The sequence below is a fragment of the Oncorhynchus mykiss genome, chromosome 2 (genome assembly GCF_057628025.1).
Source record: "Oncorhynchus mykiss isolate SJ-2025 chromosome 2, ASM5762802v1, whole genome shotgun sequence".
NCBI classification, from domain to species: Eukaryota; Metazoa; Chordata; class Actinopteri; order Salmoniformes; family Salmonidae; genus Oncorhynchus; species Oncorhynchus mykiss.
Genome location: NC_143023.1, coordinates 7,177,793 through 7,193,019, shown reverse-complemented (window position 1 = coordinate 7,193,019; position 15,227 = coordinate 7,177,793). Strand labels below are relative to the sequence as shown.

The window sequence follows — 15,227 nt, the reverse complement described above, 5'->3', positions numbered from 1 at the left end:
GGCGCTCGGTTATTGTGTGACAATGGGTTTTGCTTGTGTGTCACATTCTTTTTTTGTGGCAGAAGACTTTTACAATCTTATTAGTTGTGTGATGGTTTGGGTTCTGCATGTCAACACCTGTCATTGATTGACCCAGTTGTTATGGTAACTTCTGTCTTTTCCCTGTGTGTGTTTTCATGTATATATGTCCCCTTGAGTTGGTGTGGGGTGTCACCTGTACATACTGTATGTTAAGTCTGCGGTGTCACATATTATTATGTCCCCCTGACTGTGTAGGTTTTGGAGAAAGGTTCCGACTGCATTACAGTCCATGCCCTCGGAGTCCTCACATCCATCATGAGTAACTCCCCTTCTGCCAAGGTAAGGATTTCTACAACTAGTGTGGCCCGCTGGGTATTGAACCCTAGTCATCCAGACTACATTAGCTCTCCCAGTTGAAGCTTAGGCAGTATTTCATGGAGATTACACAGTCTTCAGGTCTTAGGCAAGGCTCTTCATTACAAAATCATAGTTCTAGTAACGTCTTCCTCTGTCTGACACACACACACACACACACACACACACACACACACACACACACACACACACACATACACATTATCAGAACAGAAAAAGAGCCGGATAAGGCTTGACACTGTTTTCATTCTTGTTTAGACAGTCTCATTATCCTCCTGTCTGTTGTGTGGCTCTTTGCCAGGGAGGAAGTTCTTTAATTCTTTCTCTGTCCCAAATAGCAACATAGTCCCTGTATAGTGCACTGCTTTTGACCAGGGCCCATAGGGTTCTATATAGAGAATAGGTTGCCGTTTGGGAGGCAGCCTGTGTCTCTGTACATTACCAGCCTGTCTATATTTGTGTCTCTGTACATTACTAGCCTGTCTATATTTGTGTCTCTGTACATTACCAACCTGTCTATATTTGTGTCTCTGTACATTACTGGCCTGTCTATATTTGTGTCTCTGTACATTACCGGCCTGTCTATATTTGTGTCTCTGTACATTACCAGCCTGTCTATATTTGTGTCTCTGTACATTACTGGCCTGTCTATATTTGTGTCTCTGTACATTACTAGACTGTCTATATTTGTGTCTCTGTACATTACCAGCCTGTCTATATTTGTGTCTCTGTACATTACTAGCCTGTCTATATTTGTGTCTCTGTACATTACCAACCTGTCTATATTTGTGTCTCTGTACATTACTGGCCTGTCTATATTTGTGTCTCTGTACATTACTGGCCTGTCTATATTTGTGTCTCTGTACATTACCGGCCTGTCTATATTTGTGTCTCTGTACATTACCAGCCTGTCTATATTTGTGTCTCTGTACATTACTGGCCTGTCTATATTTGTGTCTCTGTACATTACTAGCCTGTCTATATTTGTATCTCTGTACATTACTGGCCTGTCTATATTTGTGTCTCTGTACATTACTGGCCTGTCTATATTTGTGTCTCTGTACATTACTAGCCTGTCTATATTTGTGTCTCTGTACATTACTAGCCTGTCTATATTTGTGTCTCTGTACATTACCAGCCTGTCTATATTTGTGTCTCTGTACATTACCAGCCTGTCTATATTTGTGTCTCTGTACATTACTAGCCTGTCTATATTTGTGTCTCTGTACATTACTAGCCTGTCTATATTTGTGTCTCTGTACATTACCAGCCTGTCTATATTTGTGTCTCTGTACATTACCAGCCTGTCTATATTTGTGTCTCTGTACATTACTAGCCTGTCTATATTTGTGTCTCTGTACATTACTAGCCTGTCTATATTTGTATCTCTGTACATTACTGGCCTGTCTATATTTGTGTCTCTGTACATTACTAGCCTGTCTATATTTGTGTCTCTGTACATTACTAGCCTGTCTATATTTGTGTCTCTGTACATTACTAGCCTGTCTATATTTGTGTCTCTGTACATTGCTAGACTGTCTACATTTGTGTCTCTGTACATTACTAGCCTGTCTATATTTGTGTCTCTGTACATTACTGGCCTGTCTATATTTGTGTCTCTGTACATTACTGGCCTGTATATATTTGTATCTCTGTACATTACTGGCCTGTCTATATTTGTGTCTCTGTACATTACCAGCCTGTCTATATTTGTGTCTCTGTAGATTACTAGCCTGTCTATATTTGTGTCTCTGTACATTACTGGCCTGTCTATATTTGTGTCTCTGTACATTACTGGCCTGTCTATATTTGTGTCTCTGTACATTACCGGCCTGTCTATATTTGTGTCTCTGTACATTACCAGCCTGTCTGTATTTGTGTCTCTGTACATTACCAGCCTGTCTATATTTGTGTCTCTGTACATTACCAACCTGTCTATATTTGTGTCTCTGTACATTACTGGCCTGTCTATATTTGTGTCTCTGTACATTACTGGCCTGTCTATATTTGTGTCTCTGTACATTACTGGCCTGTCTATATTTGTGTCTCTGTACATTACTGGCCTGTCTATATTTGTGTCTCTGTACATTACTGGCCTGTCTATATTTGTGTCTCTGTACATTGCTGGCCTGTCTATATTTGTGTCTTTGTACATTACTGGCCTGTCTATATTTGTGTCTCTGTACATTACTGGCCTGTCTATATTTGTGTCTCTGTACATTACTAGCCTGTCTATATTTGTATGTCTGTGTTCTTCTCCCTCCAGGAGGTTTTCAAGGAGAGGATTGGCTACTCCCAGCTGTTTGACGTGCTGAAGAGTCAGGGTCAGCCCACTAAACGCCTGCTGCAGGAACTCATGAACATGGTGAGCAGATCAACACCTCCTCACTTCATCTGGTTAAAGGGATACTAATGTAGAGTGTAAAGGGAGAGAATGTCATGTTGTCATGAAGGCCATTAGTACTTTACTTGTCATCGTTCTGTGGGTTAGATATATTTGGACTTCCACAAAAACCTCTGACTACTCTCTCACTCCTCTCTCATTGCCTTCCTCTTTTCTCTCCCTCTCCTTCTCTCCACTAGGCGGTGGAAGGGGAACACGCCCACGCCCATCACCTGGGTGTCAGTAACGACCAGCCCCTCCTCCTCCTCCTACAGTGGCTGCCTGACCTGGCCCCCCAGAGGGACCTGCAGCTCCTGGTAGCCCAGTGGCTGGCTGCGGTCTGCGGGGGCTCCCTGGCCTGCCGTACGGTGGCTGTGGAGGCCGGCCTGGTGGGGGCTGTGCTCCATGTCCTCTCCCAGCCACAGAGACTGGACCGCCAGTGTGCCGATGGCCTCCTGGGGATGTTACAGGACATGGGGTCTCTCTGTCTGAGGCCTGCTGAGCTGAAGTCTCTGTTGAGGCTGCTCCGACCCCTCGATCAGGTATTTGATTTCAAATTGATGCTCTGTAATGCTTTAATTTGTGTAATCTACAGTGCAATATACAGAGTCATTTACAGAGTCATTTACAGTGCCCTCTGTAATTATTGGGACAGAGAAGCATTTAGAAAAATAATAATTGGGCTTTATACTCCAAATATCATACCCCCACCCAAAATACTAACCTCGCCTGTTATTGTAATGGTGAGAGGTTAGCATGTCTTGGGGGTATGCTATAAAATGCTAACCTCCCCTGTTATTGTAATGGTGAGAGGTTAGCATGTCTTGGGGGTATGATATAAAATACTAACCTCCCCTGTTATTGTAATGGTGAGAGGTTAGCATGTCTTGGTGGTATGATATAAAATGCTAACCTCCCCTGTTATTGTAATGGTGAGAGGTTAGCATGTCTTGAGGGTATGATATAAAATACTAACCTCGACTGTTATTGTAATGGTGAGAGGTTAGCATGTCTTGGTGGTATGATATAAAATACTAACCTCCCCTGTTATTGTAATGGTGAGAGGTTAGCATGTCTTGGTGGTATGATATAAAATGCTAACCTCCCCTGTTATTGTAATGGTGAGAGGTTAGCATGTCTTGGGGGTATGCTATAAAATGCTAACCTCCCCTGTTATTGTAATGGTGAGAGGTTAGCATGTCTTGGGGGTATGATATCAAATACTAACCTCCCCTGTTATTGTAATGGTGAGAGGTTAGCATGTCTTGGTGGTATGATATAAAATGCTAACCTCCCCTGTTATTGTAATGGTGAGAGGTTAGCATGTCTTGAGGGTATGATATAAAATACTAACCTCGACTGTTATTGTAATGGTGAGAGGTTAGCATGTCTTGGTGGTATGATATAAAATACTAACCTCCCCTGTTATTGTAATGGTGAGAGGTTAGCATGTCTTGGTGGTATGATATAAAATACTAACCTCCCCTGTTATTGTAATGGTGAGAGGTTAGCATGTCTTGAGGGTATGATATAAAATACTAACCTCCCCTGTTATTGTAATGGTGAGAGGTTAGCATGTCTTGGGGGTATGATATAAAATACTAACCTCGCCTGTTATTGTAATGGTGAGAGGTTAGCATGTCTTGGTGGTATGATATAAAATACGAACCTCCCCTGTTATTGTAATGGTGAGAGGTTAGCATGTCTTGAGGGTATGATATAAAATACTAACCTCCCCTGTTATTGTAATGGTGAGAGGTTAGCATGTCTTGAGGGTATGATATAAAATGCTAACCTCCCCTGTTATTGTAATGGTGAGAGGTTAGCATGTCTTGAGGGTATGATATAAAATGCTAACCTCCCCTGTTATTGTAATGGTGAGAGGTTAGCATGTCTTGGGGGTATGATATAAAATACTAACCTCCCCTGTTATTGTAATGGTGAGAGGTTAGCATGTCTTGGGGGTATGATATAAAATGCTAACCTCCCCTGTTATTGTAATGGTGAGAGGTTAGCATGTCTTGGGGGTATATTTGTGCGTCTGTAACTTTCTCACTCGTCATTATTCACGATTATCAGGATTATCCGTAACCATGGTAGCATCCACATTAATGTAGAAGTGTTAAGGAACATTCTATTCTTATTTACATTAAAAATGACTCAACACATTATTTACCATTCATTTCTATTGGGCACAAAATAGTTTTTGTTGTGTTGCAGATCAACACCAAATACATCCAACAAGTTTGTACTGTCACCAGCTTGATATACTGTAGTCATTGTGTGAAAATGGGACCAAATATGACTGCTTTAATACACATAGAAGTCAATTTGACCCAATACTTTTGGTCTCCTAAAATTGGGGGACTATGTACTAAAAAAGGTCTGTAATTTCTAAACGGTTTAGCCAATATGGATGAACAAACCCTCAAATTAAAGACGACAGTACGCACTTTAACCTCCGTCGTTGTTTGATTCCAAAAGAAAAGTGCTTCACGGTCTCAATATTTACAGAGGGCACTGTAGGGCGCTGTAGGGCACTGTAGGGCACTGTAGGGCGCTGTAGGGCGCTGTAAAACCATTCAGAATCAGAACCTTGTTGCCATGCAACAAAAGTTACTGGGAATTTATTTTGGCATTGTACATAGAAGCATCTACATCACCAACCTTAACAATTAACCCAGATTTCACCCGTCTGTCCAGATAACACCCCTCTGTCCAGATATCACCCCTCCGTCCAGATATCACCCCTCTGTCCAGATATCACCCCTCCGTCCAGATATCACCCCTCCGTCCAGATAGCACCCCTCTGTCCAGATATCACCCCTCTGTCCAGATATCACCCCTCTGTCCAGATATCACCCCTCTGTCCAGATATCACCCCTCTGTCCAGATATCACCCCTCCGTCCAGATATCACCCCTCTGTCCAGATAGCACCCCTCTGTCCAGATAGCACCCCTCCGTCCAGATATCACCCCTCCGTCCAGATATCACCCCTCTGTCCAGATATCACCCCTCCGTCCAGATATCACCCCTCCGTCCAGATATCACCCCTCCGTCCAGATATCACCCCTCCGTCCAGATATCACCCCTCTGTCCAGATAGCACCCATCTGTCCAGATAGCACCCCTCCGTCCAGATACCACCCCTTCGTCCAGATACCACCCCTCCGTCCAGATATCACCCCTCCGTCCAGATATCCCACCCCTCCGTCCAGATATCACCCCTCCGTCCAGATATCACCCCTCTGTCCAGATATCACCCCTCTGTCCAGATATCACCCCTCTGTCCAGATATCACCCCTCTGTCCAGATATCACCCCTCCGTCCAGATATCACCCCTCCGTCCAGATATCACCCCTCTGTCCAGATATCACCCCTCCGTCCAGATATCACCCCTCCGTCCAGATATCACCCCTCCGTCCAGATATCACCCCTCCGTCCAGATATCACCCCTCCGTCCAGATATCACCCCTCCGTCCAGATATCACCCCTCTGTCCAGATAGCACCCCTCTGTCCAGATAGCACCCCTCCGTCCAGATACCACCCCTCCGTCCAGATACCACCCCTTCGTCCAGATACCACCCCTCCGTCCAGATATCACCCCTCCGTCCAGATATCCCACCCCTCCGTCCAGATATCACCCCTCTGTCCAGATATCACCCCTCTGTCCAGATAGCACCCCTCTGTCCAGATAGCACCCCTCCGTCCAGATATCACCCCTCTGTCCAGATAGCACCCCTCCGTCCAGATATCACCCCTCTGTCCAGATAGCACCCCTCCGTCCAGATAGCACCCCTCTGTCCAGATAGCATCCCTCTGTCTAGATAGCACCCTATATACAGCACATGACCACCCTTAGATAAAATTCTCTCCCTTACCAGGGGAAGGACGTGTTGGCAGGGAAGAGGACGGGGACACACCCTTACTGCGCCCGCATCATCCGTGTGCTGGCGGCAATGGCGGCCAGGGAGGGGAGGAACAGCGCCCTGCAGTATTTTGACCTGACCCATCCCCTGGCAGGGATCATGGTGCCCACGGTCCAGCGCTGGCCAGGCAGTGGGTTTTCCTTCCACGCCTGGCTCTGTCTCAACATGGACTTCCCACAATACCACTCAGAGTTCTCCACGCCCAGCACCCGCTCGTCTGCTGGGGCACCAGGGGCGACGACACGGGGTATGGGCAAAGGCCCCCGCAGGAAACAGCTGTACAGGTACCAGACTGGAGAGATGGGGATACACCTAAGACCACACTACTGCTTGATGTGTGCTGGCCCAATGAGCGAGCCGGTGCTGGCCCAATGAGCGAGCCGGTGCTGGCCCAATGAGCGAGCCGGTGCTGGCCCAATGAGCGAGCCGGTGCTGGCCCAATGAGCGAGCCGGTGCTGGCCCAATGAGCGAGCCGGTGCTGGCCCAATGAGCGAGCCGGTGCTGGCCCAATGAGCGAGTCGGTGCTGGCCCAATGAGCGAGCCGGTGCTGGCCCAATGAGCGAGTCGGTGCTGGCCCAATGAGCGAGTCGGTGCTGGCCCAATGAGCGAGTCGGTGCTGGCCCAATGAGCGAGCCGGGCGAAAATCCCCTCACGTCTCTGTTTTCAATGTGGGATGTTGCGGTGACCATATTACTGCCACACTGGCAGTCATGAGTCATGAACGCAGTAAAATTCCACGTGACTGTTGAGTAACGGTAATCTCCTCTCATGCACTGTGGTCATGCTTTGTTAGCACCCTACCCACTAACGACCATCAGGTCCTAATGGCCTGGTACTCAGGGCTCTATTGTTCCCTCCATCAGGTCCTAATGGCCTGGTACTCAGGGCTCTATTGTTCCCCCATCAGGTCCTAATGGCCTTGTACTCAGGTCTCTATTGTTCCCCCATCAGGTCCTAATGGCCTTGTACTCAGGGCTCTATTGTTCCCTCCATCAGGTCCTAATGGCCTGGTACTCAGGGCTCTATTGTTCCCCCATCAGGTCCTAATGGCCTTGTACTCAGGTCTCTATTGTTCCCCCATCAGGTCCTAATGGCCTTGTACTCAGGGCTCTATTGTTCCCCCATCAGGTCCTAATGGCCTTGTACTCAGGTCTCTATTGTTCCCCCATCAGGTCCTAATGGCCTTGTACTCAGGGCTCTATTGTCACTCCATCAGGTCCTAATGGCCTGGTACTTTGGGCTCTATTGTCCCTCCATCAGGTCCTAATGGCCTGGTACTCAGGGCTCTATTATCCCTCCATCAGGTCCTAATGGCCTGGTACTCAGGGCTCTATTATCTCTCCATCAGGTCCTAATGGCCTGGTACTCAGGGCTCTATTGTCCCTCCATCAGGTCCTAATGGCCTGGTACTCAGGGCTCTATTATCCCCCCATCAGGTCCTAATGACCTGGTACTCAGGGCTCTATTGTCCCTCTAACCACTCTGACATCAATGCAATCTAAAATCACATCAAACACTTATCATCAAAACATCATTATCATGCGTTTAAAACTCCCCTCACTGTGATGATCCATTTGAAGAAAAAAGCAGGGTGAAAGCCTGTACATATTAGTAAAGACAAGATTACATTGAGAATAGACTGATGGATGAATGTTGAGTGTAAAAGTTGTCAAATAACTGTAAATGTAGCATATATAGGACCTGTTTCAGTTGAGCATTTTTACACTCCACATATCCACCGTGTGGTCACTCGCTCCGGAATGGGGGAAATATCCTTTCTATCTTATTCAGCTAAGTTCTGTTATATTCTTCTTACTATACAATCATCAAATGGGACGGGACTTATAGGCATATCTTGTCAGCTAAAGGAACTGGCCTATAGTCTATGTCACGGAGCACAGCCAGATAACATAGTGTAACTCATATTCTGTTCTTCTGAAATCCGTTTTATTCACATCTTAATGTTTCTTTAGACCTGAATAAATCCTGTATTTATTGTGATGGTGTCTATTACATAGATGTATTATTAGATGTTTCAACGGCGCGTTTATATGTTCATTACCGGTCAATTACCGTGAGACCAGCAGGCTTTTGCATGACAACAACCGTCTGGCAAAATGTCATGACCGCCACAGCCCTCGTTGAAAGCAATATGATTTAAAAGTATGTAACAGGGCAGAGTAACTCAATATTGCCACCAGTCATCAGTTGGATCAAATTCAAATCCATTCAGTTAACTTTATTGATCCCCCAAGGGGGCAGTTATTGATGTGTTTCCTGTCTCCTTGGTGCTTAGCCTGTTGACAGCCGGTGGTACAGGTTTAGAGGCTTTCTTCACCATGGAGGGAGTGTTGGTGGTGGCTGTCTGCACTAAGAAAGACTACATGGTCGTGTCCCTGCCAGAACACCCTCTAACAGACTGCTGCTGGGTAAGATACACACACAGATATAGGGACAGAGGATGGGGACCAAATTTCACCCTATTCCCTATACAGTGCACCAGGTTTGACCAGGGTTAAATGTAGTGCACTATATAGAGACTATAGAGAATAGGGTGCCATTTGGGTTTATTATGGATCCTCATTAGTTCCTGCCAAGGCAGCAGATACTCTTCCTGGGGTTTATTATGCATCCTCATTAGTTCCTGCCAAGGCAGCAGCTACTCTTCCTGGGTTTATTATGGATCCCCATTAGTTCCTGCCAAGGCAGCAGCTACTCTTCCTGGGTTTATTATGGATCCCCATTAGTTCCTGCCAAGGCAGCAGCTACTCTTCCTGGGGTTTATTATGGATCCCCATTAGTTCCTGCCAAGGCAGCAGCTACTCTTCCTGGGTTTATTATGGATCCCCATTAGTTCCTGCAAAGGCAGCAGCTACTCTTCCTGGGGTTTATTATGGATCCCCATTAGTTCCTGCCAAGGCAGCAGCTACTCTTCCTGGGGTTTATTATGGATCCCCATTAGTTCCTGTCAAGGCAGCAGCTACTCTTCCTGGGTTTATTATGGATCCCCATTAGTTCCTGCCAAGGCAGCAGCTACTCTTCCTGGGGTTTATTATGGATCCTCATTAGTTCCTGCCAAGGCAGCAGATACTCTTCCTGGGGTTTATTATGGATCCTCATTAGTTCCTCCCAAGGCAGCAGCTACTCTTCCTGGGGTTTATTATGGATCCTCATTAGTTCCTGCCAAGGCAGCAGCTACTCTTCCTGGGGTTTATTATGGATCCTCATTAGTTTCTGCCAAGGCAGCAGCTACTCTTCCTGGGGTTTATTATGGATCCTCATTAGTTCCTGCCAAGGCAGCAGCTACTCTTTCTGGGGTTTATTATGGATCCCCATTAGTTCCTGCCAAGGCAGCAGCTACTCTTCCTGGGGTTTATTATGGATCCTCATTAGTTCCTGCCAAGGCAGCAGCTACTCTTCCTGGGGTTTATTATGGATCCTCATTAGTTCCTGCCAAGGCAGCAGATAGTCTTCCTGGGGTCGAGCAACATGAAGACAGTTATATACAATTTAAAACATGACATGACATTTCGTAACACTTTTCACAACACATTAAGTGTGTTTCCTCAGGCCACTACTCCCAGACCACTGCTCCATTCGGGATGCAATCAGAGATCGAGACACAGCCTCTCAATTACGTAGTTGTTTCCCCATCTTATCTGACAGGCCTGATGTACGCTGGGATCAGCCATTTAGCTGCTGTGCCATCTGTTCACTACAGCTGTGTTGTTACTCTAATGAATGATCATCGTCAGGGACTGTTTAATAATGGATGTTTAACTAGTTCAAGACACACTCATGTTTCTAGATTTTGGAGAAAGCACAATAATCTAGCAGGCATACCTTGCATAGAAGTCATATATTACCTGCAATATATTGAGTAAAGACTATTTTCTCTTCTCTCTCGCTCTCTCTCTTCTTCTTCTCGCTCTCTCCTCCACCCTCTCGCTCTCTCTCTCCTCTCTCTCTTCTCCCTCTCTCCTCCACCCTCTCCTCCACCCTCTCGCTCTCTCTCTCTTCTCGCTCTCTCTCTTCCTCCTCTCGCTCTCCCCTCCTCCCTCTCTCTCCTGCTCTCTCTCTTCTCGCTCTCCTCTCTCTCTCTACTTGATCTCTCCTCCTCCCTCTCTCTCCTCCTTTCTCTCTCCTCCTCTCTCTCTCTCTTCTCCCCACAGCACTCTGTGGATATAGTCCATATTCCCGGCCGCCGTCCCTTCGGTCAGAATCTGGTCACCATCTACATCGATGGAGAACAGCGCAAGACAGCCCAGCTCCGATTCCCCTCGCTCAATGAGGTGAGAGAATGAGACAATGGGGTGAAGGACATTACTAAATTGGGAAAGCAAAATATGGTTGGAATAGGACAAAATATGTCTGGATTAGGACAAAATATGTCTGGATTAGGACAAAATATGTCTGGATTAGGCCAAAATATGTCTGGATTAGGACAAAATATGGTTGGAATAGGACAAAATATGGTTGGAATAGGACAAAATATGTCTGGATTAGGACAAAATATGTCTGGATTAGGACAAAATATGTCTGGATTAGGACAAAATATGTCTGGATTAGGACAAAATATGTCTGGATTAGGACAAAATATGTCTGGATTAGGACAAAATATGGTTGGAATAGGACAAAATATGTCTGGATTAGGACAAAATATGTCTGGATTAGGACAAAATATGTCTGGATTAGGACAAAATATGTCTGGATTAGGACAAAATATGTCTGGATTAGGACAAAATATGTCTGGATTAGGACAAAAAATGGTTGGAATAGGACAAAATATGGTTGGAATAGGACAAAATATGTCTGGATTAGGACAAAATATGTCTGGATTAGGACAAAATATGTCTGGATTAGGACATAGGCTGAGAGCAAAGTGCCAAAGACAGACATAGAACATTGAAAGACAATTGTTTATGATCATCAGTTGTCTCTTGTTGTTTGATTACATTTAAAAAAAAACAATTTACATCTGTTCTGTTTTCATGGTAACTGTTGAAACCTGAGGTCTTGCTGGGTCCATTACGGCTGCATTAGCCATCCTGGGTCCATTACGGCTGCATTAACCATCCTGGGTCCATTACGGCTGCATTAGCCATCCTGGGTCCATTACGGCTGCATTAGCCATCCTGGGTCCATTACGGCTGCATTAGCCATCCTGGGTCCATTACGGCTGCATTAGCCATCCTGGGTCCATTACGGCTGCATTAGCCATCCTGGGTCCATTACGGCTGCATTAGCCATCCTGGGTCCATTACGGCTGCATTAGCCATCCTGGGTCCATTACGGCTGCATTAGCCATCCTGGGTCCATTACGGCTGCATTAGTCATCCTGGGTCCATTACGGCTGCATTAGCCATCCTGGGTCCATTACGGCTGCATTAGCCATCCTGGGTCCATTAACCATCCTGGGTCCATTACGGCTGCATTAGCCATCCTGGGTCCATTAACCATCCTGGGTCCATTACGGCTGCATTAGCCATCCTGGGTCCATTAACCATCCTGGGTCCATTACGGCTGCATTAGTCATCCTGGGTCCATTACGGCTGCATTAGCCATCCTGGGTCCATTACAGCTGCATTAGCCATCCTGGGTCCATTACAGCTGCATTAGTCATCCTGGGTCCATTACGGCTGCATTAGTCATCCTGGGTCCATTACAGCTGCATTAGCCATCCTGGGTCCATTACAGCTGCATTAGCCATCCTGGGTCCATTAACCATCCTGGGTCCATTACAGCTGCATTAGCCATCCTGGGTCCATTAACCATCCTGGGTCCATTACGGCTGCATTAGCCATCCTGGGTCCATTACAGCTGCATTAGCCATCCTGGGTCCATTAACCATCCTGGGTCCATTACAGCTGCATTAGCCATCCTGGGTCCATTACGGCTGCATTAACCATCCTGGGTCCATTACGGCTGCATTAGCCATCCTGGGTCCATTACGGCTGCATTAGCCATCCTGGGTCCATTACGGCTACATTAGCCATCCTGGGTCCATTAGCCATCCTGGGTCCATTACGGCTGCATTAGCCATCCTGGGTCCATTAGCCATCCTGGGTCCATTAGCCATCCTGGGTCCATTAGCCATCCTGGGTCCATTACGGCTGCATTAACCATCCTGGATCCATTACGGCTGCATTAGCCATCCTGGGTCCATTACAGCTGCATTAGCCATCCTGGGTCCATTAACCATCCTGGGTCCATTACAGCTGCATTAGCCATCCTGGGTCCATTACGGCTGCATTAACCATCCTGGGTCCATTATGGCTGCATTAGCCATCCTGGGTCCATTAACCATCCTGGGTCCATTACGGCTGCATTAGCCATCCTGGGTCCATTACGGCTACATTAGCCATCCTGGGTCCATTAGCCATCCTGGGTCCATTACGGCTGCATTAGCCATCCTGGGTCCATTAGCCATCCTGGGTCCATTAGCCATCCTGGGTCCATTAGCCATCCTGGGTCCATTACGGCTGCATTAGCCATCCTGGGTCCATTAGCCATCCTGGGTCCATTAGCCATCCTGGGTCCATTAGCCATCCTGGGTCCATTACAGCTCCATTAGCCATCCTGGGTCCATTAACCATCCTGGATCCATTACGGCTGCATTAACCATCCTGGATCCATTACGGCTGCATTAGCCATCCTGGGTCCATTAGCCATCCTGGGTCCATTAACCATCCTGGGTCCATTACAGCTCCATTAGCCATCCTGGGTCCATTACAGCTGCATTAGCCATCCTGGGTCCATTAACCATCCTGGGTCCATTACAGCTCCATTAGCCATCCTGGGTCCATTAACCATCCTGGATCCATTACGGCTGCATTAACCATCCTGGATCCATTACGGCTGCATTAGCCATCCTGGGTCCATTAGCCATCCTGGGTCCATTAGCCATCCTGGGTCCATTAACCATCCTGGGTCCATTAGGCATCCTGGGTCCATTAGGCATCCTGGGTCCATTAGCCATTAGCCATGGATTCGAGTCACAAAACTTGGACTCAAGTCACATATTTGATGCTTGAGACTCGACTTGATATAAAATAACTTGACTTGGACTTGAAGCCTCAAGACTCGGGACTCGACTTTGACTTGAGACGGATGACTTGAAATAATCTGGCCAGTTTTTGTAATGTTTTGTCACTCATTTTGTGGCACAGAGTGGCATCATCCTTAAAAAAGATTGGCTAGAGAAATGCACACTCTGAACACTGATTGGACCAGCAAACTGTCAATCAACACAGGTTGGGTGAGCTAGCGAATAGATTGCTGATTTGCTATAGGATCGGGTGCAGCACAAACCTCAAATTGTATGGAGAGAGAATTGCCTATATAAATATATGCAGCTCCAAAACAAACGTGGTAATCAAGAATATGAACTGTTTACTCTGCAAGCTCACCAGCAATGGAGCAACAATTTACTAGCACAGGTCTACTGATCTTTAGGTAGGTAACAATTTACTAGCATAGGTCTACTGATCTTTAGGTGTATGTAACAATTTACTAGCATAGGTCTACTGATCTATAGGTAGGTAACAATTTACTAGCATAGGTCTACTGATCTATAGGTAGGTAACAATTTACTAGCATAGGTCTACTGATCTATAGGTAGGTAACAATTTACTAGCATAGGTCTACTGATCTATAGGTAGGTAACAATTTACTAGCATAGGTCTACTGATCTATAGGTAGGTAACAATTTACTAGCATAGGTCTACTTGTATTTTTTTTTTAAATTTTATTTCACCTTTATTTAACCAGGTAGGCAAGTTGAGAACAAGTTCTCATTTGTAACTGCAACCTGGCTAAGATAAAGCGTAGCAATTCGACACATACAACAACACAGAGTTACACATGGAATAAACAAAACATACAGTCAATAATACAGTAGAACAAAAGAAAACAAAAAGTCTATATACAGTGAGTGTAAATGAGGTAAGGGAGTTAAGGAAATAAATAGGCCATGGTGGCGAAGTAATTACAATATAGCAATTAAACACTGGAATGGTAGATCGGCAGAAGATGAATGTGCAGGTAGAGATACTGGGGTGCAAAGGAGCACCCCAGTATCTTGTTGGTGCGTCTCTTGTTGGTGCGTCTCTTGTTGGTGCGTCTCTTGTTGGTACGTCTCTTGTTGGTACGTCTCTTGTTGGTACGTCTCTTGTTGTTGCGTCTCTTGTTGTTGCATCTCTTGCTGGTACGTCTCTTGTTGGTACGTCTCTTGTTGGTACGTCTCTTGTTGGTACGTCTCTCGTTGGTATGTATCTTGTTGCGTCTCTTGTTGGTACGTCTCTTGTTGGTACGTCTCTTGTTGGTACGTGTCTTGTTGGTACGTCTCTCGTTGGTACGTCTCTTGTTGGTACGTCTCTTGTTGGTATGTATCTTGTTGGTACGTCTCTTGTTGGTACGTATCTTGTTGTTGCGTCTCTTGTTGGTACGTCTCTTGTTGTTGCGTATCTTGTTGTTGCGTATCTTGTTGGTGCGTCTCTTGTTGGTACGTCTCTTGTTG

The 15,227-nt window shown here is 46.0% G+C and overlaps 1 protein-coding gene across 7 annotated transcripts in view; it reads left to right on the top strand.

The window, feature by feature from the left end:
• LOC149984794 (neurobeachin-like protein 2) overlaps positions 1 to 15,227 on the top strand; it is a 131,875-nt gene that overhangs the window by 48,022 nt on the left and 68,626 nt on the right. For all 7 annotated transcript variants that reach the window (XM_090186837.1, XM_090186832.1, XM_090186824.1 and 4 more), the window contains 6 exons: positions 277 to 360; positions 2,663 to 2,761; positions 2,980 to 3,321; positions 6,665 to 6,993; positions 9,006 to 9,138; positions 10,882 to 11,001. In XM_090186837.1, the coding sequence (XP_090042963.1) occupies positions 277 to 360; positions 2,663 to 2,761; positions 2,980 to 3,321; positions 6,665 to 6,993; positions 9,006 to 9,138; positions 10,882 to 11,001 (1,107 nt within the window). The remainder of the gene's footprint in view (positions 1 to 276; positions 361 to 2,662; positions 2,762 to 2,979; positions 3,322 to 6,664; positions 6,994 to 9,005; positions 9,139 to 10,881; positions 11,002 to 15,227) is intronic.